The sequence below is a fragment of the Silene latifolia genome, chromosome Y (assembly GCF_048544455.1).
Source record: "Silene latifolia isolate original U9 population chromosome Y, ASM4854445v1, whole genome shotgun sequence".
NCBI classification, from domain to species: domain Eukaryota; kingdom Viridiplantae; phylum Streptophyta; class Magnoliopsida; order Caryophyllales; family Caryophyllaceae; genus Silene; species Silene latifolia.
The window spans coordinates 455995424-456023085 of record NC_133538.1 but is presented as its reverse complement, the minus strand read 5'-3'; the positions used below and the strand labels follow the sequence as shown (position 1 = coordinate 456023085).

The window sequence follows — 27662 nt, the reverse complement described above, 5'->3', positions numbered from 1 at the left end:
AAATTCTATAATTATGAACTAAATTAAGGCCTTTCTTTCATGGTTTTTAGATGATCTTATTTAACTTAGGGTTTTAGTTATCTATAAACTATTGTTCTATGACATTGGTTGTTGGGTGGTGGCCAGGGGCGAATCTACAGGGGGTGATGGGGGTGAACCCTCACCCCCATTAATTTTAGGGAAAAAAAATTAAAATAGTTAAACGAGCAGATGATAAGTGGAGATGATTAAATGAAGGATTTTATTTTTTTTGGGTTGGGGTGGGAATTTTTCTGGGTTGCAGGGTTGGAGATAAGGATGACAGGGATGAAGACGAAAGAAGTGATTTATGACAGGGATGAGATAGGATGTAGTCATGACTGTGTTTATGATTTTTTTTTTGTAACATTATTTAGTGTTTAAGTGGTGGGGCGGTGGAGACCTGCTCATGGGTAGAAAGATGGATTTTTTTATTTTTTTTAATGTTTTTGACATTATTATTAATTAGTATTGTTACCCGGTTTCGTTTGGGTTACCTTTATTTAACATTAAAATTATTTTCAATTAAATAAAACTACTTTTAAAGTTATCTAATTCATAAATTTATCATTAATATATTTTTCTATAATATATCTTAAAATTACGATAAAATAAATTATGAGACAGATTCACTACTTCCCACTATTCACTACTTCCCGTTATTAATATTTTAGTTAAATCGATTGATTAGCTAGTTTTTTATCATAAAAATCGTGGAGGCAAATCTTTAGCAGATCAAATTTGTACAGATTGTGAGTATTTTAATTTTATGAATATATCCAAATAAAAGATTAATTCATTTATAATTCAAGATACACCTATAGAATAAACTATAATAATAAACCCCAATTCTACATTCTTAAACTTTACGAGGTAAAATTTGGAGATTCACCTATTCTTTTAGTAGATATGAGATTACTATATCAACTGAGATTTTCATCATACTATTAATAACGTTGTTTTACCCATATTTAGATATAATATACAATAACATTAGAAATATTTATAAATAAAAATATAGCCAAAAAACCTTGTAAATCAAAAATCGACTGCGACGAGCGATTTTGGTTCGCAACAAGTGGTTCGGTTCGGGAGCGATTTCGTGACAACGCGATCGCGACCGATACCGAGATTTAAAACCCGGACACCCGTCACCCCCATTCCATAAATCCTAGATTCGCCACTGGTGGTGGCGGGATGGCGGCGTGGGTGGAGAACGACAAGGGTAGAGTGGCGCAGGCGGATGGCGGTGAGAAAGGGGGCGGAGCATGGTGTTCCGGCGAAAAGTGGTATGTCATGGGTTAGAGGCAAGGGTGGAGAAGGTTTGATGGGTTGGGGGAAGGAGTTGCTGTCGGGATGGCGAATGGAATAGTTACTGGCAGAGGAAGGTGGTCCGTGGTGGCAGAAGGGTAGAGGAAGAATGGTGGCCGGCAGTGGGACGGTAATCCACGGTGGTTGTAGTGGTGGGAAGAGGTGGAGTAATTTATGCACTACACTATATTTGTTGTTTTTATGATGCAATTCAAAGTTTAATTTTTTTTTTTTTTTTTATCAATGTAGTACAATTACTAAGGAAATTAGAGAGATGTGAAATTGAGAGGAGAAATTATGAAAGGGGTAGTATAGTCAAATGTATATTATGATGAGCAACACCCAAAAAAATATATTGGCCACTTTATCTCCTTAGCTTATCTATTTTGATCTCTTCTTATTTCCCCCAAATTCTAAAGAATTATATAGCCGTACATTTGTCAAAAAAATCAACGAAATTTCTGACACAATATGACTATGCTATCACTAACTACTTCCCTCCTCTCACCAACTCACCTGGTCTCTTGTTCTTCCACCAACTACAACATTCCCATGGCCAACACTTCTGACCCAGATAAACTCCAAAGTATGTTGCATTTCTAATTTTTTATTCAATTTACTTCAGTAATTATTGCGTGAGACGGTCTCGCATGATATGGTCACAGATAACTCATCTATTAACAAATGAATAATGTTCTTACAGAAATGGACTGTCTCACGTTGTGAGACCGTTTCATTCTATAGTTTGTGAATTTACTTTCTATTTTACGTAAATGTTGTCTGATTATTGTGCATTTCTTCAAATTCTAGTGCATTTTTTTCTGATCATATTTCTGATTTTATCGGGTTTCTAATTTCAGGTTCTGCAAAAAGGGTTGCTGTTATTGGTGCTGGTGTCAGGTATTTAGAGACTCATTATTATTTTGTTTTGGATTATGACGGGGTAAAACAAAACGGTTTATTATATGGTTGCGCTTCTTTTTGTTGTGAAATAGAGACCTCATTTGGTGCAATTCTGGACGTAATTATCATTTTGGGTCATCATAAAACAGTCTTTCATTTGTGGCTAGAAATGGGGTAAGACTGCACACATTCGACCCCTTTAACTCCACAGTTTACAGGAATCTTTTTATCCTTGAGAGTTGAGAGTTGAGACAATGGGTTGTTAGAATTTGGTTTTTGTTTAAGTGCCCCGGAAAAGATGAAGGATTAAATTTGCCTTTTATTGGTTTGGCATCGTGTTTATGTGGAATTGCAGTGGGCTTGCTGCTGCGTATAAGCTAAAATCGAATGGTTTGAACGTGACATTGTTAGAAGCCGATGAAAGAGCCGGTGGTAAAATAAGAAGTGCTGTTAAGAATGGGTATATTTGGGATGAGGGAGCAAATACTATGGTACGGTGTTTGATACACCTATTTGTTAAGTACTCCCTCTGACTGAATTGATCTTGACCTTTTTTTTTTCCTTGTGAGGGGAATGTTGAAAAAACGTAAAGAATCAGTTGAGTCGGAGGGAGTAGTTAAGTTCATGGCTCCTTTTAGACAATTGGCATCCTGATAATTAATATGTTGGCCGTTATATGTATAGACGGAAAGTGAGAGTGAGGTGACAAGTTTGCTTGATGATCTTGGTATCCGTGATAAGCAACAGCTTGTAAGTCTTTCCCTTGTAATCAATCTCTTTGGGAATGACAATTTCCCCTTTTCTAAAAGCATTGGATTGCCTCTTCTAATCTCTAGGAAGCAATCAGTTCAAGGGTTGCTTCCTTGCCTCTGGTTTAGTTTCCTTGTTCAAAAACTTAAGCTCGATGCATTTTCTTATCCTTGACAAGTTTCTACTTTCGCTTTATACTTTACAGCCACTTTCACAAAACAAAAGATACGTCGTTAGGGATGGTCTCCCTGTGCTGGTATGTCATGTCTTCGTCCCTTTCTTTTCACTGCTGTTATATTCTGTGCCGTGCATATTGACTGTGGCTTACTCTTTTCTACAGTTACCTTCTGGTCCTATCAGCATATTCACGAGCAATTTCCTTTCTGCAAAATCTAAGGTTGTTTCAAGTTTAAGCTTGTTTGACAGTGAGTTTTGAGCAGTTGTATTTGCCTGTAAATGTTGTTATCTAACAGATGAAGATTTTTAGTGAGTTGAGGAGAATAGGAAAGTAATTTACTGATGTTTATATTTACCCTTTTTGCTTAGCTTCGACTGTTATGTGAACCATTTTCATGGAGAAGACGCGATAATGCAAAAGTTTCTGATGAGCAAGCGGATGAAAGGTAAATCTATATCCTATGATTAGCTGTACTACTTTGATTTCCTGAGACATGTAGTATGTAGTTCTGCATTTTTTCTACCAAACGAACATACATTTGGATTTCGGATCTAGTATATAATCCAATTTACTGTTGACATTTAGTTGCAATTATTGGAAATCTAGTATCTATACATTGGCCTGATGAGAAATGCATCCTACAACATTCCCTGAGGAAAGTGTTTTTTTCATGATTTATTTGTTTAACAGTTTGGTCTCTTCTGCAGCGTTAGTGATTTTTTTGGTCGACATTTTGGGGAAGAGGTATAAGCATTGTACCTGAGTCATTCAAGTGCAAGAAAGTTTATTTTTAATTCTTATTTTTGCCCTATCATGGTCCTTTAAATATCTCTCTGTGCAGTTTGTTGATTATCTAATTGACCCTTTTGTGGGGGGCACAAGTGCTGCAGATCCGAAGACCATTTCTGTAAGTGTTTAGTTACACCTGTTTCCATCTCTTTATTCTCTTTTTAAAGGCTGTTTGGCTTTGGAAAAAAGTTGCATGTTCAAAAAGTAAACTTGCCATTGATTGGTATGCTTGCTTTGGATGTGTGGCAACGTGTTTACTGTTACTGAATGTGTTAAATTATGGAACGAGATGTAACATGTGAGAGACTCGCTTTTGTTAGGTGTGTGAGGGGTACATGAAAGCCTAAGAGTGCTAAGAGTATGAGGGTAAGACACTAAGACTTAAGAATGACTAAGAACGCCATGGTTTTACCCTTTTACTTGGTATGATGAAACCATTAATTTGGGTAGTGCTGATAAGGCGTGAACAATTCTTTTGGATGATTGTGCTTGAGTCTCTTGTTTTGCTTACTGTCTCTTCACTTGGCTTTCTTTCTGTTGTTTCTTGTTATGTTCCACCTGTTTGTTTAAATTGTGAAACTTTTTCCCCTCTTCCGGCAAGAGTTAGAAAGTTTCTGAACAGTGACGCACTGACGGTTCAAACGCTCATTAACAGAATAGTATATGTGTGATGTTCGTGTTCATTTTGTTGGCCCCTCTGTCCTTCCTTTTCTTTTGCTAAATCATTTTATTTTCATCTCATTGTTCCATTTACAGATGCGTCATTCATTTCCAGAGTTATGGGATATTGAGGACAGGTACTGTTATAAAGGACATTCATCTTTAACATACTTATATTTCTCCTTTTTTATTTATCACAAGTTCGTACATATCAATGGTGTACTATTTTACACCTAGGTATCTACTATTATATGACATCACACTTATTCTTTGATTGTATTTAGATACCTAATTTTATGTTTAGTGGTGAATCATAGATTCATAGGCCAATAACGCTTATATATATATATTACTCCCTCCGTCCCGGTCATTTGTTTACCTTTGATTTTGGCACAAAGACCAAGGAAATAGGAGGGGACCATTTGTGGTGGTTGTTAGTGGATGACAAGTGGACCATAATGGAGGTGTATGATCAAATTACCCATAAAAAAGCTTCCTAAATCCTAATATAGAAAGGTAAACAAATGGATGAGACACCTTAAAATGGAATAGGTAAACAAATGACCAGGCACGGAGGGAGTAACTACTAAGCTACAGTGCTAACATCCTGGTCCTGGTGTAATTAAATCACATCCGTTATACTCAACATTGGGTAAAGAGCGTCTGAAATGCACTACCTAACAATATTGATCAAACTATACAAGTGTAGTTTTTTTTTTTAGCGAGCTCACAAGTACATAATTGAAATCAGTTAATTTGCTCTACTACCCGTGTCTTACTTTGACTTGTTCATATTAAGCGTGATGCAACCATGTTTCACCTACCAGGTTTGGGTCTATAATTGCGGGAGCAATTCAGTCTAGATTGACTCCGAAACCAGGTGAACAAAAGAAACCTGTCAAGAAGACACGTGTATGTGGTTCCTTTTCTTTCAAAGGTGGAATGCAGGTAATATAATGTGGTATATTTTTTTGTTTGAGATGATCTGTTTGAGCTGGGATATTTATGTTTCTTGTTGGTTGTATCTGGCCACTCAGAAATTTTTATTAAGGGATGTTCTGGTAGCTGATTGTTTTATTGTCTCCAGACACTTATAGATACAATCTGCGAAAGGTTCAGTGAAGATGAACTTAAGCTCAAATGTAAGGTGCTCTCGTTATCATACAGCCATGAGGGGCATTCAAACAATTGGTCACTATCCTGTCTATCAAACAAATCCATTGAAGAGCGGCCTTTTGATGCTGTGGTTGTAACGGTTAGTATCACATTACCTGGCTCTGATAAAGTTTACTGATTTTGACATAGATATTCTAAAAGGAAATATTCTAAAACAAATTTTATCTGTGTACCGTATAACTGAAATTTAGACCTTTAGTGAGACTTTTGGCTGTGCCTGGGCTAGAGTTCTCCTATGTATGGAGCGTTACCTTCTAGTGACTGTCCAAGTTGCAATTGCAAACCAAAGATTTTTATTTCTGAGACAAAATCGCAATATTAATCGTAACCAAATTGCTTTTAGCCAACCCTTTGTTAGATAGGTAAACAGTAAAACAGTGGAGCACTTGAGCTATATAATTAGTGTCAAGTGTCAACCTCTAGTGTCACCATGGTTATAAATATCGGCCCCTACACCGGTTTACTGAGTTATCAAGATTATGAAGATAAGCGCGACCACATTTGAGGCCGTATGCGCTGCATTTACAGTGAAAAGACCGAAATTTAAACCATGGGTACCACTGAAAACGGGGTTCTTAATGTTAAAATGCCCTGAAATTGTGTTCTGTTGCATGATCACGGAGTGAGTGTGACAGAGGGTGTAGTGGTCTACCATGTAATTTTAGAGAGAATTTTTTATGAGTCAAACATAGATAAATTGATAAAATAACTACTTCTCAATAAAAACCTGAATTGTACTGGAAATCGGATTCTGATGGCATACATCTGCTTTGCACAGTGCCGTTGAAAATTCTTCGAACTACACTAAGTTGGCTTAATGAGTTTATTGAGTTCTACTTTGGTGTACCTGAAATTTAAAGTGACCGCTTTGTCATTTAAGAAAATTTTCATCTGATGAAGGACTTGTCTGAAATAGGCTCCACTTACAAACGTCAAAGACATGAAGATTCTGAAAGGAGGGAGTCCTTTTTCACTTGACTTCGTCCCAGAGGTATGTAGTTTACTGTTTTTTTTTTCTGCCCAACTTGTAAAAATGGTCCACTCGGCAATTTTATCTTTGCTTATATTATTCCATTAACTATAACTATTTAATCTGTAGTTTCTTATCTAGAGTTTTCTCATTGCATTTATTCTGTGAGCTTTTAGGAATATTATTAGTGGTAGCAATATAACTAGGTGTCGTAATACTAGAATTAACTATCAAATTAACAATTTATAACCTAAACTTTGACTCTACTAACTTTAAACTTAAAACAATAGCAAAGTGGAAGTAAAGGGTCGTACCCAAGAGAAGGGGATAAGACTAAAGCTTGAATTGTAAACTAATGGCTACTAAGTGGATCTCTACTACTAATTAAGATGCTAATGACACTTTAAACTTAATCAAAAGGGCACTAATCACAAACAATGGGTATTAACAAAGGTCAACAAGTAGAAAACATAGATGGAAAAAGATTGGTTTTGAGAAACAAACATGGAAATATGAGTAGAACTTGAATATCTTCCTATTGAGACAATTCTACAAACAACTAGTATGCAAGATTCAATATAAAGGGAAAACTTGATGTAATTCTCTCTTAGTAACCCAACAATGACAAAGCTTGACTCTTTTATTCCTCTCTTACAATTTTCTACCCAATACTATCATCTCAAGATGTTGATACATGCAAATTAAACCATCCACACATACCCTTCAAGCTTAAGCAACAAATCATTAAACCATGAAAAGAGACTAAGCATGAGCATTAAGAAATTGCCAAAAGATGAAGCTAGGATCAATTCCTCATATGATTAAACCATACAAATGAGTAAAAGACATGAACTTTTCTATTTGTTGCATGAATCCTTTAAACCAAATCAACAAACAACAAACTTGCTTCAACAATCCCAACTAAATTAAACCATTTCCTTAGGATTTGCACTAGTCAAGTAAATAACATGCAAGGATGGCCAACCCAAACATTCAATTACTCAACATAAGAAATAAAGCACAAGAAAAGAGCATTAGATAAATTAAGAGAGGTTTAAGAGTCTTACAATACCAAAGTTGGGTACTTTGATCAAATTACATCAAGTAAGGGGAAGATTAGCCTTCCATCTTCTTAGAAAAACCCAAGAAATGAGGAAAGATTAACATCCAATGCTAAAAGATTACAACTTTCAACCCAACTAAATTGTTCTTCCTACTACAAGTTTTTTAGAGATTATTCAATAATTAGATAGATATGATATGATGTTCTATGATGAGAATAGGAGTCCCCCTTTTAGATCTCAAAATTCTAGATATATCTAGGGAGGCACGAGAATCTAGGTTAAGTCCCTTAAGAAAGCCCAAAACACGGAACTAGAATTGCGAAATCCAGAGCAGCGCGTAGAAGCGCAGGCTGCGCACTCAGACTGACAGCAGCATCTTGCGAAGGCCATATCTCTCTCGTTTCTTGGACAAACGAGGCGTGTGACATACCGTTGGAAAGCTAAGATCACAAGCTTTCACCTCCAATTGGCCTTGCGTCGATACGAGGTCTAGAACTCGAGATATACTCGTTTGAAGTTGACCCTTGTGAAATCGAGTTTTCAATTCTTCATTTTGGCTCTTGTTTGTGCATGTCAAGGCTTCAATTCTTCCTTTTGCTTGCTTCTCTTGATTTTGCACTTATTCCCTTGGCTTTCCTTTTGCTCTCCTTCTTTGCCTTGGTAAGTTATAAGCTAAGACTCTAAAATTACAACCAAAAGTGCAAACCGGTATATTACAACAAGTCCAACTAAAACCCGGTATCAAGCATGTTTATTGTGATAACATTAACCTATTGACTCGTCACAATTTGACACTATCAAATTCCCCCACACTTGGACTTTACTCGTCCCGAGTAAAACTCAAGACTAAGTAGGGAGGTACACAAGTCCATCAAGTGAGTGTAGGAGAATCCGATCACTCTTCCCTTACCTCTTCCTTCTTATGTCTCCCTCTTGAACAATCCACCGATTAAAAAGAAAATCTAGACTCAAAGTTTTTGCACACACTCTTCACTCACTCACCCTCCTTATACCATCCCTCACACAAGACACGACACAACTCCAACTCCGACACATCACGCAACTCCACCCTTCTTATATCACCAAAGAAGTAGTAATGGTCACTCTTGTCTTATCCCAAGACAATAGCAAAGTGACCCATCAAAATCCTCCTATCAATCACAACTCATCACTACTTATAACACCCCCTTATCACTCCATATATGAAAATTGTGCTACTTGGTCGGCCAAACTCCATTAAGCATCAACAACACAAGTAGCCAAATTAAAACGGCGCCAAAATTTGGTAAGGACAAAACTAGGTGTCGTAAAAAGCTAGAATTAACCTACCAAATTAACAATTTATAAGCCAAACTATACTCTAGACTACTCTAAATGATAAAGTAATATAGTGCAAGTAAGGGTCGGTCCCAAGAGAAGGTCTTTTAAGCTAAATACTTGAATTGTAAACTATTGACTACTAAAGACAAGATTATAAACAAACAATGGTTATTCACAATGGCAAACAATAGAGGGACATGAAAAGGGGGGTTTTTGAGTTGATTGGTAACATGAAACAAAGTAAAATTTGCAATCTTTGTCTAAGAAGCAATATAACAAACACTTCGTGAGCAAGAAAGTTCAATATTTAGATGGACTTGGTGCAATCCTTCCTTAGCAACCAACAATGGTAAAGTTAGACTCTTTTAATAATTCTCCTCTTATTATCTACCCAATACTTCCTAACCAAGATGTCAACATACACAAATTAAACCATCCATGTATATTCTTCAAGTTCAATCAACAATTCATTAAACCATGAACATAAATCAAACAAGAGCATTAAGGGTTGTGCCAAGGTTAGGAGCTAGGACCAATTCTCACAAGATTAAACCATACAAATGAGAAAAGACATGAAATTTCCTACTTATTGCATGAATCCTTTAAACCAAATCAACATACAACAAGCTTGCTTCAACAATCTTAGATAGATTAAACCATTTCTCTAGAATTTGCAATAGTTGGGTAAATAAGATGCAAGAGTGATCAATTCTAACATTCACCTACTCAACATAAGAATTAAGCATAAGGAAAGATCAATAGATACAATAGAAGAGATTAAGAGAGTCTTACAAAACCAAAGTTGGAAACTTTGGATGAATTACACCAAGTAAAGGGAAGATTAGCCTTCCATCTTCTTAGAAAAACCCAAGAAATGAGGAAAGATTAACATCCAATGCTAAAAGATTACAACTTTCAACCCAACTAAATTGTTCTTCCTACTACAAGTTTTTTAGAGATTATTCAATAATTAGATACTAACTAGGTCTTCAAACATGAGGGGTATATATATGGGTGCACTCCTTTCTAGGTTAAGAAACCTCAAAGCAAGCCCAAAAACACGGAGTGTTTTCTTAAGCCCGCGTTTAGAAACAACATTGCGCAGGCACCTCTGACGTAGGCGCAGGCTGCGCAGGCTGCGCAGGCTGCGCACTTCCACTGCGCAGGCTGCGCACCATCTCGGGAGTTCTGCTCCAAAATCTTCAAACTTTGCTTCCTTCTTTACTTTCCAAGTTTCACTCCTACTTCTTCAAGCTGGCTTCTAGGCTACATGGGGGCTCCTTGTGCTTGTCTTAACCTTTGAAGGGTGCTCTATGCCTCTCGGGTTCCATTCATGAGGATCAATCGTCCAACCGAGGTGAATTACACAAGTTTAACCACATCAACCCCTATGCCAAGTGTTAGGAAAAGCATACTAAAAGACCCATATTAAAAGACACGAGGGTGATAAAATCACCCTCTTAGACCGACACAAAACGTTACTATCAATTAGCTAAGTAGATAAAATGTTTGGGGAATAAGGTTTTGTTATAGTTGTTGGAAGTAGGTAAAACAATGCTCATGGAATCATGCTACAATAGGTTTGCTTTAGATTGTAATGTTGATGGATTATCTGCCTCTTCCGATATATCTCTTGTGACGTTTGTAAAGCATGCACATTTCTATGCATGTACATTGTGAAGAGAAGAAATTCTGTTGTTTTTCTCATGGTCCATGTATTTCTTCATCAATGTATTCTTTGAGTATAAATATATATTATCTAGGTAGCACGGACACTTCTCTCAACCAGCCGTCCCGTGTCCGACATCGGACACCTATAAAGCCGTGTCTGACTTTCTACTTTTATTTGCTCACGTGTCCAACGCGTGTCCATGGTATATAGACACGTGTCCGACACGTGTCCATGATATTTGGACATCATTTGGGGTGAATAATGTTCTTTAGACGAGAAATGAGCTGTCGAAAGAGATTGATTAGATGATGGGTTTGGCTAAGAAATGAAAATGAGTTATAATCAAGGTTAAGTTTTACATTCACTTATTTAAATTTAATATTAAATACTTTTACAAAAATAAAATTGAACATTTATAATTATAAAATATATATTTTATTAAACTTAATTAATGTGTCCCGTGTCGTAAATTTCATGGGATGCCGTGTCACGTGTCCGTGTCGTGTCCGTGTCCGTGTCCGTTTTGGTGCTACCTAGTACTTCCTCCATTCAACTCCACTCTACCATATTACCATTTTCATCCATTCAACTCCACTCTACCACTTTCCAAAAAGCATGAAAAATTACCTTTTTATCCTTATTACAATCTCTTATTTACATACTTTGCCACTACTTGGCCTACTAAAATCAACACTCATTTGTACTTCTATTATTTAATAAAGCATATTTCACACACCCATTTGTACTTCTATTACTTGTTTAATTTTCTCCTTAATATGTGTGCATTTTACAATATGGTAGAGTAGAGTTGAATGGAGGAAGTATATTATTATTTTATACACGAAGGGTGTATTTTATGCTCACCTTTACGGGCTTTACCACTTATGAGTTACATGTAGTTTGGGAACTTGAGAATGAAATGAGTAATTTTATTTTGATTATGCCAAATCGAACAAAATTCTATTAAAAAAAGGGAAAAAAATATTGTTCTACAACAGACCAAAATTTTAAAATAATATGGGGTCACCTGACATTTCCCATTTTCATTTGCCTTAGTCTCGAGGCATATAGAGTTACTTTCAGTGTTGTGCAAGTTCTGTAGTCTTCTCGTCTTTCTTGTTTATTTGTAATATGACTAAGAACTTTCCTTTTTATTGGTACATGAATTTGAAGGTTTCTATCTCCTATACCTTGGTACATGTGATTTGTTATGCTGGGTTTTGTTTTAATGTGATCATCTCTCTATTTTTATTTTTCTAGGACTTTCTTTCTGATTGTTCTACGTGAATTTGTTAGTCTGTTTTGTTAATACTGTAAAATATCTTATGCTGATACCTTGTTAATAAATGGTGGTGTGCCGTAAATTCTGATGTTTCTGTCCGTCATTACAGGTAGACTATCTACCAGTCTCTATTATAGTCACAGCATTTAAGAAGGTAAATGTGGAGAGACCCCTTGAAGGTTTTGGAGTTCTAATCCCCTCTAAGGAGCAAGAAAAAGGACTGAAGACTCTTGGTAATTTCCCGAGCTGACTGGTTTTGTTATCATCATGTGTCCTAGCCTAATGACAGTTTCTTGGGTCCCACAGGTACATTATTTTCGTCAATGATGTTCCCTGATCGCTCTCCTGCTGACCAGTATCTATACACCACTTTCATTGGAGGAAGCAGAAATAGAGAGCTAGCAAGAGCTACAACGTATGGTTCTTGGGGTTCTCTTTTATCTTGTTATTTGGTAGGCGTTTTGATTCTAATTCTTCTTGTGGTTTAGGGATGAGCTGAAGCAAGTAGTTCTCTCTGATCTACAGCAGCTGTTAGGCGTTAAGGGAGACCCTAGTTTCATCAAGTATGGATTATAATTCGCAAGTTTACATGGTCTATCCTTCAAGTATCGATATCCTTTTGAAACTGACTACTATGCTATTGTGCAGTCATGTTTATTGGAGCAAGGCATTCCCTCGATATGGGCAAAATTACGAATCTGTTAAGATGGCTATAGCAAAGATGGAAAATGATCTGCCTAGCTTTTTCTATGCAGGTGATGTTATTTTCTACATGTTCATATATTCAAATGCATTTTGCATGCCAATTAAGGACGATACCTCTGACCCTTCCCATTTAAATATAATTGAAAACATTGTTTTGCATACCACCATACATAGGTTCTGAAACTTATTGTTGTTATCATTGTGTGTGCTAGTCATGCCCCCATGTTACGTAGCCTTGTCAGACACTCAACACCTGCACATGGGTGTAACAATTGGGCGCTTCATTTTAGGCTAAAAACATGGAAGTTTTTTTGCTGAATGTGCAGATGGTTTTGAGCTTTGGTGCCACCATAGTTCCATAGAATAGTATACTTACAAGTTCCAATGTAAGGGTCATATATTAGTATCATATTTTACAAGTTCCAATGATACATGTGGATTTTTAGTATTTGACGTTATTTGAAATATTTAATGTTTTTATTTAATTTTTTAAAATTTATTTGTTCTTTCCGGATTTATTACACCTTTTTACCAAAAAATTTCTTATATATGAATACTTGGTTCACTTTTAAGGTATTCCGGACCCTTAAGTTCTACTCCGGTTTCAAAATCGTTTTAATCTTTATTCTCGATTTAAATTCTAAGTTTTTATAAAAGAAATCCGGACTTTGATTTTTAAACTTATCCTATAAGTTTACCTGGCTTTTGTATTATGTTTCACTCCCTTTTTGTTTTTCACTTTTTCTTTTCTATTTTTCCGCATTTTGAGGTGTGTGTTCACCCATGGACGGTTCTAAAGGATGATTCGTGTGGGTCGACCCCAAATCATTTTGGGATTAAGGCTTTGATGTTGTTGTTGTTGGTGGTGGTGGTGGTACTGGGTTTCGTACCACCAAGTGACACAAACTCACTCATTTTCCTTTTGGAATCCTTTTGGAAAATTGGCAAGTCTGACACTTGGATGTGCCCCAAAGTCGAATTGTTTTTACCAAATCTCAGTAACATAGGTCAGCACGCCTGCATGATGCAATCAACTCTGAATTATACACGCAGGAGTTTCCGAATTACTTCCTCTGTAGTTTGCCAGGATCGAAGATTTCCTACATATTTAAACTTTTGAAGATTTTCTACATATCATCTCCGAGACTCCAACTGTCCTAGAATATGTTTATTTTCAATAAAGATTTTGCTGATAAATTGGATATCAATCATATCATCACTGAGGGAAATCTGGAAATCTGTAGCTTGGACCATTATGTTCTATTGCTTTCTAATTTTTTTTTTTTTTTTGTGCAATCGTTGTTGTACTCAGGTAACCACAAGGATGGGCTTTCTGTAGGAAAGGCCTTAGCCTCTGGCTACAAAGCTGCAGATCTTGTGATGTCATATCTCAACTCGTATTCAAATACAAACCAAACTCTTTGAGTTACCTTCAGAGGCACTAAACTTGTGTATGAATCAAGGCTTTAAACTAATGTGTGGGCCCAGTACCTGTCTCCGGAAGGCTGGAACTGTGCTGTGAAGGTTGAAGGTCAATGAAAAGGAAGGGAAAGAAAAGATTGTGCAAGCTCGCAAAGCTGTTGAGGGCAAGAAAAAGAACCCGAGCAGCGCTCATTATGAACTGTATCTTCCCTTTTAAGGTATCTAAAGACTAAACATTAGGAGTCTAACTGAGCCAACAAATTTTGTCTTTGCTTAATCTAGCAGGGCCATAGCCTCTTAATATTAAATCAACATATCAATTTTTACGAGCTCATAAAATGTCGGATAAAATGCTTGTTATTTTCACTGATGTATCGGATAATTTGCCTTTTCTGCATGTACGGAGTATGATTTTGAACCCATGCATTAAATTTGTTCGCAAAATCCAAACACAATATAAATGGGATAGAGGGAGTATATAAAGCGAAGTGAAGTCCTGCCGGCCATGGTACCCAACTGTATATAAATCCGCCAACTATATTTTTTTTGTTATAAGAAAAAGAAAATTATTTAGGTTTTACATCGGGGGTGGTGTCAAATAAGCAAGGGTGCGCTACATCTTCTAGACCCGGGTATAGTGAAAAATATGCAAGGGTGGTTAGGTCGTCGCCCGAAAGCGGCGCGCCACCTCAAAGTATGGGTGTGGTGTCAAATAGGTTTGGATTCAGGAAGAATGGTCAAGAGCGGGTAAAGAAATTAGGGCATGATTGTAGGAAGGGTAGTAGGTTACGTTTTGGTACTTGGAATGTTGGCTCTTTGACAGGGAGATTAGCTGAGGTAGGGGAGGTTATGATAAGGAGAGTGCATATAATGTGTCTGTTGGGCCCAAAATTATCCTGCCTGACCTGACATAGGCCAGACAACAACCAAAGCCGAGTTCCAAGCAAAAGACATCTGAAACCAGGCATTGATCAAGTATGGACAGCCACCAAACAGGAGTTGATGAAAGACAGGCGAAAGATAACCAGTAGCCTGAAAGATAAATACGTCAGGCAAACGTCGAATAAGCATTGCAGGCGACAAGCAGGCAGTTTATATATACTCCCTACAAAAAAGAAAGACCAATTCAAGAAGGAAAAGATATAGGCAATAGTCAAAAGCAACGGCTAAGTTAGATGGCAACTACCTCCGGGTAAATAGGGCACATGCCCTATTTACCAGGAAACCCTAAACGGTAGAGAAGAAAACGGTGAAAACAAGTATAAATGCAAGAGAAGACAGAATCAGAAAGGATATTCGACACTCTCTCATTCTTACTTACATTTGTGTATTCTTAAGCATTATAATTTCGCCTGTCACGCCTGATATACCAATACTCCGTTAGCCTATCTAAAATCATAGTAACAATCACTCCTGGCTTGGTGCCCGTGGTTTTTTCCCTTATTCCCAGGGTTTTTCCACGTATAAAATCTTTGTGTTATTATTTGTTACCTGTTATTTCACTTAATAATACTAGTCAGGCGAATTGTTTGAGTTAGATTACCCTACATATAAACCTCTGGCAGGGTATTCCCGTTCAGTGAAATCCCTGTCAAAACAATTGGCGCCCACCGTGGGGCATCTAGCTAAAAAAAATCAAAATCCATAACTTAACACCACAAAAACTTGAGAGATGGCAGGAGATAGCATTGAGCAACAACTGGCTGCCGTCCAACAACAATTGTTGGAAATGGAACAGTTAAAACAAAATATGGCCCAGGCTGAAGCAAAAGTTGCAAAATTGAAAGAGTCAGAATCCAGCCTAAAACTAAAGCTATGAGAGAAAGCTTCAGGATCAAAGTTGAAAGTTCAGCCTGGTACACCATTCTCCTCAATCATCAAGAATATTGATTTCTCCAATATTGGCACTCCTATTTCACCAAAGTCCAAGACAGGAGAAGAAACAGACTCAGAAGAACTCCAAAATGAAGAAACCTCACCAGATCAAACCAATACATACATTATGATGGCTATGCTCTAGGAAATCCAAAAACTTCATGAAAGATTTGAGAAGATCCCAGGAGTTCCAACCCCAATTGAAGAAGCAAATCCAGAGAGCTATGCTGATTCACCCTTTGTGGATGAAATAGCAAAAATAGACCTGCCAAAGAAATTTGTGGTTCCCTCAATGAGAATCTATGATGGGACCACAGATTCACAAAACCATGTTGCCTACTACAAGCAAAAGATGCTGGCAGTATCAATTCCCAGTGAACTACGTCAAGTTTGCATGTGTAAGGGATTTGGAACAACTCGAACGGACCGCCCCCGCAATGGTACATAAACCCGCCAAATGGAAGCATCAAGTCCTTTCACGACCGGTCAACTCTTTCAATCATTAGTTTGCCAGTAGCAGGGAGCTAGAAAAGAGATCTAGTGACCTATATAGGATCAAACAAAAGCCTGGAGAATCAATCGGATCCTACATGACAAGATTCAACAAAGAAAAGGTTTCAATCCCCAGATGTGATGTTGGAACAAAAGTAGTTGAAGCTTTCAGTGCAAGGGCTACCCCGGATGGTGACTTCTATGATGCAATGACCATGAAGCCCTGTCATACCTTTGAAGATGTCCAAGCATTAGCCATAGGCTATATCAGGCTGGAGGAGGACAAAGGCTACAAGGCAGACAATATTGACAACAATTCAGGATATGACAAAGTCAATAGAAAAAGTTCTAACAACAGAGGAAGCACTTCCAGGCCATCTCCCTACACAAGACCTGACAGATCAGAAGTCAACTATACACATGAACAACGAGGTAACTCCTATACTTATCCTCCTATCCAAGAATATAACTTCTCTGTTGACATTGCAGATCGATCAAGAGACTTGACCATATGGGAGACATTGTCAAGTGGCCAAAGAAGTCGGACAACCCCAACCCAAGGAAGGACACCACCAGGTGGTGCGAATTTCATATGGACATAGGGCACACAATGAAGAATGCTCGGGATTGCGCAGACAAGTGGCTTACCCGCTAAAGAAAGGATACCCGAAAGACTTGATTCCAACAAAGAACAGGAAGATGATGGAACAAGAAAGAACACGTAAAGGCAACAACGTGACTTACCCCCGCACCACACATCTATGAAGTCAAGTTCATCAATGGAGGATCAGAGATTTGTGGCCGACCAGTTCAATTTGCAAAGAAAATTGCTAGGGAGTCAAAAATGAAATCTCCTTTTAAACCTAGCAATTTACCTCAAATTACTTTTGACGACACTGATATGCGGGCATTCCGGACATCCACCACGACACTGGTTATCACCATGCAAATAGGAACCGCACGTGTCATGAGAATCCTGGTAGATGGAGGCAGTTCAGTGAACCTGATCATGCTTGATGTCCTTAAAGCAATGAAGATTGATGAAAGCCAAATCATAAAGAAATCTAATGTCCTGGTAGGATTCAGTGGAGAAACAAGGTACACGTTGGGGGAGATACATCTGCCCACATACGTGGAAAGAGTATCCTCATACGAAAGATTTGGAGTCCTGGACTGCCTGTCATCCTACAACGCCATACTAGGAAGACCATGGATCCACAATGTAAAGGCCATACCCTCCACTTACCACCAGTGCATCAAGATACCAACAGAATGGGGAGTAGAAACCATAAAAGGTGAACAAAAATCTGCCCAGGAATGCTATACTGAGTCACTAAAGCCTTCTAAGGCAGATAAGTCTCTCGCCTAGCAATTACAATACCCTGTCAGGACAATTCATGTGGCAGAAACCAAAATGGAAACAGATCAAGTAATCTTAGACCATGAGTATCCTGACAGGCATGTACTGGTAGGATCTGATGTCCCTGACAACATCAGGCCAGAATTAGTAAGTTTTCTCAAAAGTAAATCTTCACGTTTTGCCTGGTCACATTTTGATATGACCGGTATTGATGCCAATATTATTACACATAAACTAAATATAGATAAGTCCTATAAGCCAGTCCAGCAGAAAAGAAGAAAGTTTGCCGCTGAAAGAAATGCTATCATTAATGAAGAAGTGGACAAACTATTGGACATGGGGATGATAAGAGAAGTCATGTACCCTGACTGGCTAGCCAACGTAGTGGTGGTACAAAAGAAGAATGGCAAGTGGAGAGTTTGTGTAGATTACACAGACCTCAATAAAGCCTGCCCAAAAGATCCATTTCCACTCCCACACATAGACGCAATGGTGGATGCTACAACAGGGCATGAACTCCTAACATTCATGGATGCCTCAAGTGGATTCAACCAAATCAAGATGCACCCATCTGATCAGGAACATATTGTATTCATCACAGAAAGAGGCATATGCTGCTACACAGCAATGCCCTTTGGCCTGAAAAATGCATGGGCAACATACCAACGCCTGGTCAATACAATGTTCAAAGACCAAATAGGAGACACAATGGAAGTCTATATTGATGACATGGTGGTCAAATCAAAGAAGGCTGAAGATCACGCCAGGGACTTGGAAACATCTTTTAAGATCCTGGAAGAATTCAACATGAAGCTTAATTCATCCAAATGCCATTTTGGAGTCTCTTCAGGCAAATTCCTAGGTTACATGGTGACCAAAAGAGGAATAGAAGCCAGCCCAAAACAAATAAAAGCCATACTAGAACTGGAATCTCCCAAGTCAGTCAAAGACATTCAAAAACTGACAGGACGAACTGCAGCCCTGAATAGATTCATTTCCAGATCATCAGTAAGGTGCAAGACATTCTATGACCTACTCAGGAAAAACAAGGCATTCAAATGGTTGCCTGAACATGAGACAGCCTTCCAAGAGCTCAAAACATACCTAACTACACCCCCACTACTCGCCAAACCTGCACAAAGGAGAACCCCCGACGGTCTACCTATCATCACGAGAGAAAGCAGTAAGTGGAGTCCCGACCAAAGAAATTGACGGCCAACAAGATCCGATCTACTATGTAAGTAAGAGTCTCATAGACGAGAAACCAGGTATGGCTTACTTGAAAAATATGTACTTGCTTTAGTAATGTCTGTACCAAACTTCGACCTTATTTTGAGAGTCACCCAATTATTGTAAGAACCAACCCGCCTATCAAATATGTCCGAGAAAGCCCGAGTTGTCGGGCGAGAATGGCAAAATGGTCGGTACAAATTAGCACCTATGATATAACCTTTGAACCCGGACAAAGAATTAAATCTCAGGCATTAGCAGACTTCGTGGCTGAATTCAGTCCTACCCTAGAACCATACCTCATAAAAGAGGTCAATCACCTTGACACCCATAAGACAGACCAGGAATGGACTCTACACGTGGATGGAGCAACAAATATGAAAGGCACTGGCCTAGGACTAGTCCTGAAATCACCACAGGGAGACCTAATTGCACAGGCTATTAGTTGTGAATTCAAAGCCACAAATAATGAAGCTGAATATGAAGCCCCGATTCTTTGGATGAAGGTATGTATAGAACTCGGTGTAGCAAACTTCAAGGTAAAAACTGACTCTCTCTTAATTTCCAACCAAGTCAAAGGAATATATGCAGCAAAGGATTCAAAAATGATGCTCTATTTAGAATATGTCAAAAACCTTTGCAAAAAATTCAAAACCTTTGACATTGACCAAATACCAAGGGACTTAAATACCCAGGCGGATGCCCTAGCCAGCCTGGGATCAAACTTCAGCTCTGCTGTGTTTGATAAAATAGCCATCATCCACCTGTTGGAACCAACCATATAAAGGCCTGACCAAATTTGTCCCATCCAGGAAGACACAACCTCTTGGACTAAACCCTACTATGATTGGTTCTTACAGGGGATACTCCCTAAAGATAAAAACGAAGCAAGGGCCCTGGAAATCAAAGCCTCCACTTATACCATTATAAATATCACGTTGTTTAAAAAGTCTCAGGCTGGACCTTACCTACGTTGCCTGGAACCAAATGAAGCCAGACAGGTCATAGAAGATATATATGATGGATACTGTGGAAATCATAAAAGTGGCAGAAGCCTGGCAAGCAAAGTCCTCAGGACAAGCTATTTTTGGCCAACCCTGAGAGCTGACTGCATAGCATATAGCTCCAAATATGAAGCCTGCCAAATCTACTCCCCTTATATCCATCAACCATCAGAGCTACTAAATTCCATCTCAGCCCCCTGGCCATTCATGAAATGGGGCATGGACATAGTAGGCAAATTACCTCAAGCGCCTGGACAAAAAGTTTTCATGCTAGCAATGACTGACTACTTTTCCAAATGGATAGAGGCAGACTTTTATAGGCAAGTCAAAGAAAAGGATGTCATTCATCAAAAGGAATATCATATGCATATATGGAATACCTTCAGAAATAGTTTGTGACAATGGTACACAATTTGTGGGAAAGAGAACAACAAACTTCTGTGCACAATGGAATATCAACCTAGTCACATCCACACCAGGCTATCCAAAAGCCAACGGACAGGCAGAGTCAAGCAACAAAGTAGTAATTAGCTGCCTGAAGAAAAAGCTAAAAAGAAGAAAAATAAGATGGGTAGAAGAACTACCCCTAGTACTGTGGGCTGACAGGACTACACCCAAAACTGCCACAGGCCAGACACCATATTCCTTGGTCTATGGTTGTGAAGCAGTAATACCAGCAGAAATTCATGTGCCAACCACCAGAAGCAGCTTGAACACCATAGAAGAGAACATGCCCCTATTGCAAGATAACCTGCTCCTAACAGAAGAACTAAGGGATGCAGCCAAAGTCAGGATAGCCTTGTACCAACAAGCAGTAGCCAAAAGTTACAACAAAAATGTCAACATCAGCGTATTCAAAGAAGGAGACCTAGTCCTAAGAAAAGTCTTCCCCAACACCAGAGAAAAAAACGTAGGCAAACTATCCCCTACATGGGAAGGACCATACCTAATTGATTCAATAGTAGGACAAGGAGCTTACAGGCTACAAACTTTGGAAGGAGAAATGATCCCCAGATCCTGGAACATTTCCCACTTAAAACTATTTCATATTTGAGAAGCAGGTAAAACTACCTACTCTATATACGTGTCAATAGAACTTCCTATTATGTGCTAAACTGCCTGCCTGTTATTCTTAGCTTTGTCTAAAACTTTATTCCAATCCTGAAAACTTGTTTTACGCCTTCTTTTCACTCGTTATATGCTACGTTTTAGGCTTAAACAAATGTTCAGGATTAAGGGCCACTCCACCTAACCTGAATAACATTTCTAAAATGCTCTACAATTTGGCACCTGCCTGCCTGACCTAAAACCTAAACTGAGCTCAGTACATAAAAGATAAGTACAATGGTGGAATAGACCAGAGTACTTGTCAAAATAAGCCCTCCTGACAGGCTGAGGGCCGTAAGCCCTCCTGACCGGCAACCACCCTCATTTTAAAAGCCCTCCTGACAGGCAAACAGAGCCACCATTTCCCAAAAACACAAGAATGAGGGCCATAAGCCCTCTTGACAGGCATTACTCTAACAGAAAAACGTCAAATGAATGTACAGGTACAAATCTAGTCAAGCACAGCAAGAAAATCAAGAGAAGAAAAGATATATTAATACCTACCCAGGAATATACCTTTCCCAAGCAGGAAGAATAACTGTTTACTCAGGAAATACCCAAAACCAACAAAAACAAATTCCAAACTGTTTGTCCAGGGAACATCCCCCCCTGGATAGGCTAAAACTACACAAAATTCCACAAAATAACAAAATAAAAAAACAAACTAGCCCGCCTTGGAAGCTGTAGCAGAACCAATTCCCTCATCAGCAGCCTCCTCTTCTTCATCTTCATCTCCCTCCCCTTCAGCATCACTACTCTTTCCCTTGGATGGTGGAGAGTCCACTTCTTCGTCAGCATGTAGTTTACAGAGCTCAGGATAAGTGGTATTGAGATCAGCCAACTCCTGATCAGGATTCCAAAAAGGCCTGACCTCAACAGGCTCCTTCATGGCATCCACACGACCTTTGCCAAAGAAATAAAGTGCAAGCATCTTTGTACCGGGCCCGAACCACATCCCTTTCTACTGACCAATTCTTCATTCACCTTCAATCGCTCTTGCATAGCTTCGCTTTTCACCTTCAATTCTTCCTGGGCAATATCAAACTTGGCTCGAAGAGCTTTGAGCATCCCGAGCAGATTTCAGCTTAGAAGACTCCACCACCAACCGAGCCTTCCCTGCCTCATTATCCTCCTTTAAAGAGTCATTCTCAGCCTTAGACACCTCCAACTCAGCCTTCAACTTTTCAGCATCTTTTTTCAAAATCTGTACCTCCTAATCCAGGGTATTTTTTAGGTGTGGACTCGATTCCAGTTGACATGGCGCCCCTCAAAGCATATCATTGACATTCTAACAAAGAAGAAAATGCCTATCTAAGCCACAAAAAAGAAAACACACACAAATACCCACAAGAAACAAGCCAAAAACAAAAAAAAAAAACATACCTCCTGAAGCATGGTAATCAGGTTAGCAGCATAGTCTCTGGTACGGTACATAGCAGCCAAAGCACGGGCAGAAGTATACTCCGCTTGATACTTGAAGTAGGGATCATCAATCATAAAAGCCTGAGCCTGAATTTGTTCCTTGGCAAACTGGACCTCATCCAAACGAGCCCTAACCCCCTAACCTCGTGAACCCCTCCTGAAGACTCATCCACTCTCTTCCTCTTCTCAGGACGGTCACTCCCATCCACAACCTTCTCTCGGCGATGCCAATCGAACCCCCGCACGGGTTCCCGAACCCGAACAAAGACTATCACTTCCCGTAGCCTCACTACTCTTAGACTTCTCCCCTGTAATTTGAGAAACCCCTGCCTTCACCAGAGACAAACCAAAGCTAGCAATCCTGGCAGAAGCCCTCGTAGCTTCACGACAAGGTTCTAAATCAGCAATATAAACACATGTCCAATACAAGAAACAAAATGACAAAAGAAAGCAAAAAACTTACTCCCTGATGAAGACACCCCTGAAACCTTAGTGCTCTTCACTGGCTTATATGTACATTAACTTGGCCTTCTTAAAACGAGGCATGTAAGCTTGCCCCAGACAGGCAGGCCACGCCCTCTCCTCTTCAGGCAAAGCCATGAACGCTGCTATCCGGTCAGCCGACCCCTCGGCATCAGGATCATTCACCCAATCATTTACAAGGAAGCATGGGCAAAGTAAGTAAATTCTCCAAAGTATGTTATTGCCAAACCAAAATAATACAGGAAAGAAAGTTACCTCCTTCAACAGCTGGATAATTGAGATAATCCAAATCAGGGGCAATTGAATCAGCCTTGATAAATATATAGGTTTGAGCCCATCCTTTATCATCCCCTGAATCAAAGTTGGTAATCAGGTGAGGCATCTTCGACCTGACCCGAAAATTAAACCTTCCAGTAGAATGACTCTTCAGGTGATAGACATTCTTGAAGTCATCCAGGGCAATAACCAAATTGTGCTTAGAACACAAGTGCTCAACTGAATGGACAATTTTCCAGACCATTGGCATGAGTTGAAACGGGGGAACCCTGATAGCCCTGATCACCTCAGTCATGAAAGGAGAAAGGGGAAGCCGACAGCCACCCCTGAATGCCCATTCAAAGATACAGAACCAGCCTGGACTACCCCAATTAGCCCTGACCGGACCGCTCTCAGGGATCCAAACCTCAGCCCCACTAGGAATAAGGCCCCTGCCCTTTATATAATGCTCAAAAGTTGGTTTTAGCTGATTGGCTTCATGAAAAGAAGCCGCCAAAGCCTTAATAGGAGTATATTCAACCCCCTTATAAGACATGGACAGAATCTCTGGGGTAGCAACAACCTCCACCACATCATCCTCAAGGATGATATCAGGAACCTTCTCAACCTCGGCAGAAGCCATTTCGACTTCAACAGGAACTTTTTCAGTCTCAGCAGGAGCTTTGGAAGCTGCTGTCTTTCTTCTACCACCAGCCATATCTTATTTTTTCTGGAAAATGAATTTTTGCAAAGAGGGAATTTTTAGAAAGAGAAAGAAGAAAATTGGAGATTGAAATGTGAAGACAAACACGGCAAAGGCAGGATATTTATAGCCGCAAATCTAAAATGGCTAGGAAAGCAAGTGGTTGAGATTAATCATGACTCTCCTTGGGTTTTGTGAACCTACCCTATTTATGGCAAATAGCCGTTACAGGAAGTTGAATCAAACACTAATTCTAATCCGATAAAAAATCCCTGCACAATCCTTTGCCTGACCCAAATTTTTATCTCCTTATTCCTGGCCAGACCCAATAATGGAATAAGCAGATAAGGGGCAATTGTTAGGCCCAAAATTATCCTGCCTGACCTGACATAGGCCAGGCAACAACCAAAGCCGAGTTCCAAGCAAAAGACATATGAAACCAGGCATTGATCAAGTATGGACAGGCATCAAACATGAGTTGATGAAAGACAGGCGAAAGATAACAAGTAGCCTGAAAGAGAAATACGTTAGGCAAACGTCAAATAAGCATTGCAGGCGACAAGCGGGCAGTTTATATATACTCCCTACAAAAAAGGAAGACCAATTCAAGAAGGAAAAGATATAGGCAATAGTCAAAAGCAACGGCTAAGTTAGATGGCAACTACCTCCGGGTAAATAGGGCACATGCCTTATTTACCAGGAAACCCTAAACGGCAGAGAAGGAAACGGTGAAAACAAGTATAAATGCAAGAGAAGACAGAATCAGAAAGGATATTCGACACTCTCTCATTCTTACTTACATTTGTGTATTCTTAAGCATTATAATTTCGCCTGTCACGCCTGATATACCAATACTCTGTTAGGCTATCTAAAATCATAGTAACAATCACTCCTGACTTGGTGCCCGTGGTTTTTTCCCTTATTCCCAGGGTTTTTCCACGTATAAAATCTTTGTGTTATTATTTGTTACCTGTTATTTCACTTAATAATACTAGTCAGACGAATTGTTTGAGTTAGATTACCCTACATATAAACCTCTGGCAGGGTATTCCTATTCAGTGAAATCCCTGTCAAAACAGTGTCTACAAGAGACAAAGTGAGACGGAGATAAAGCAAGGGTGATAGCTCCTTGGGGTTATAAGCTTTGGTACATGGGTAAAGACAAAAGTCGTAATGGAATGGGTATTGTCATTGATAAAGATTACATCGATGATGTTGTAGAAGTATTGAGAAAGAGTGATAGGATTTTGAGCATTAAGCTTGTAGTCGCAGATGAGGTGCTGACTGTTATAAGTGCTTACGCACCTCAAGTAGGATTGGATGCTTCTTTTCGACGAGCCTTCCGGGAAGATCTGGAAGAGGTTGTAGAACGAGTCCCTATTGGAGAGAAATTGATCATTGGTGGTTACCTTAATGGGCATGTGGGTACTAATCGAGTTGACTTCGAGAGCATTCATGGGGGTTTTGGGTTCGGGGAGAGAAATGAAGCAGGAAGTGACATATTAGATTTTGCTTTGGCATATGACTTGGGTATAATGAACACTTGGTTAGAGAAAAGGCATTCTCAGTTGGTGACTTATAGGAGTAGAGGAAATGCTAGTCAAATTGATTTCCTTTTGGTAAGGAATATGTGGAGGAAAGAGTAGGGATGTCAATCTCACCCGCACCCAGTAAATATCCATCCATCCGATATAAATGGACGGACGAAAACCCGAAATAAATGGATGATGGATGAAATAAATGGATGATGGATGGATGATGGATGAAGCTAAATCCAACCCGTCATCTATCCGCCACCCGATATTTTTCCTTTTTTGAAAAAAAATACATATTTATATAAAATTTAAGCTACCCAATACTAATCTACTTGCTTTTTATATGTTCAAGCAAACATTAAGTTACGAGATTTTTAAAGCACTTAGTCTAATACTAATTTACCTTACATATTTTTGGTTGAAATAAAATTTAATACTTTTCTAGGCTTATAAACATAATTAAATCATTACCCATTTATCACCCAATCCACCCGTTTCATCCGCGGATGATGGATGGACGGGTGATGGATGATAAGTGTCGCGGATGATGGATGGGTTGGATGAGGTTTTTAATGGGATGGATGCGGGTGAAGCTTCACCCGATCCGAACCCGATCCATTGACATCCCTAGGAAAGAGTACACCAATTGCAAGGTCATACCCGGGGAAAGTGCCGCAACACAACATAGACTAGTGGTGCTTGATTTTCGGGGTAAGAGAGGAAGAGAAAGATAATCGGTGAGGCACGAATTAAGTGGTGGAAGCTACAAGGGAAAACCAACAAGCGATATTTGGTCGGATTGCAAGAAGAAAGATATAGATGCATCGTGGGATAAATTGGAGCATGTTGTTGATGTATCACTTTCATATACACTTTTATAACTCCTTTCATGTTGTTTTATATACCGTTTTCGTGCCTATATCATTTATATGCCTTTATTAGCTAAATGTCGATACTGCCGCTTCTTTATGTTTTAATGCAGAAATGACGCATTACGAGATGAATCAAGTTAAGTTGACCATTGCGGTTATGGCATAGTGGAATACACGAGGCGTGGCACGAGAAACGAGGAGACTTGAAGATGAAAAGAGAAGTTAAGACGAAATCAAGCATGCTGGACTTGATTTCTTGATCGAGTAGAGGAAGGCTCGATCGAGTAACCTTCCTTGATCGAGTATGTTGAGGCTAGATCGAGGAATCTCTTTGATAGTCTACTTTCCGTATTTTCCTAAAACACGTCTGGTTTGTAATATATATTCTAAACTCGTAGGATTTATGAGGTTACGCTTTTATTACTGATGGGGCATATTCTGCACCCGCTGACCGAGTCAACATATCGAGCAAGGTCAAAGCCAAAAGACAGCAAGTCAACGTATTAGACAGCATAACCGACGCAGCGCACGTCTACTGTCACTGGGTCTCGGTCTCGGCAACTAGCCGGCCGAGAGGCATATCCGCGTACTCACATCCAATCCCCTCGGCATGGAGTCAACCAGGCCAGCCGGCCTGCCATGGGTCCCTCGGCCGAGGGTAGAACAGTCTTTCCACCTGCTAGCCACTTGGCCACTTGGCCACTACGTGACAAAAGGTGAAAGTCTATAAATACTCCACTTCTCTCATTGAGAAAAGGATCCAAAAACTATCCCAAAACTCACTATTAATCTGGTATAAACTCCCTTATCTCTCTACAATATACTTTGCCAAGTAACACACAACTTAATCTCTTTAATTTTACTGACTTGAGCGTCGGAGTGAGTACGCTCGGTACCAAGCCGAGCCCTCAGTTTGTTCATCTTAAACAGGAAAGAGCGAAAGGAAGAGTCAAGCAAAGACATCATTCAACAAGCTTACGTGGTCATAATCCTGCTCCGGAATTACACCCGGAACAATTGGCGCCGTCTGTGGGGAATAGATACTAAAAGCTAGTCATCTCCCTTACAAAAAAAAAAAAAAAAAAAACAAAACAAAACCCACTC

The 27662-nt window shown here is 39.2% G+C and overlaps 1 protein-coding gene across 1 annotated transcript; it reads left to right on the top strand.

Moving 5' to 3' along the window:
• Nucleotides 1-1683: 1683 nt before the first annotated feature.
• On the top strand, nt 1684-14614 carry LOC141633411 (protoporphyrinogen oxidase 2-like). Its single transcript, XM_074445889.1, has 18 exons — nt 1684-1915; nt 2190-2229; nt 2588-2723; nt 2917-2982; nt 3188-3238; nt 3323-3379; nt 3529-3605; nt 3868-3904; nt 4002-4067; nt 4706-4746; nt 5437-5557; nt 5697-5864; nt 6702-6776; nt 12203-12326; nt 12400-12508; nt 12582-12656; nt 12742-12848; nt 14111-14614. Exons 1-18 carry the CDS (start codon nt 1801-1803, stop codon nt 14221-14223), a joined length of 1578 nt encoding a protein of 525 aa, XP_074301990.1. The 5' UTR covers nt 1684-1800; the 3' UTR covers nt 14224-14614.
• Nucleotides 14615-27662: the final 13048 nt, after the last annotated feature.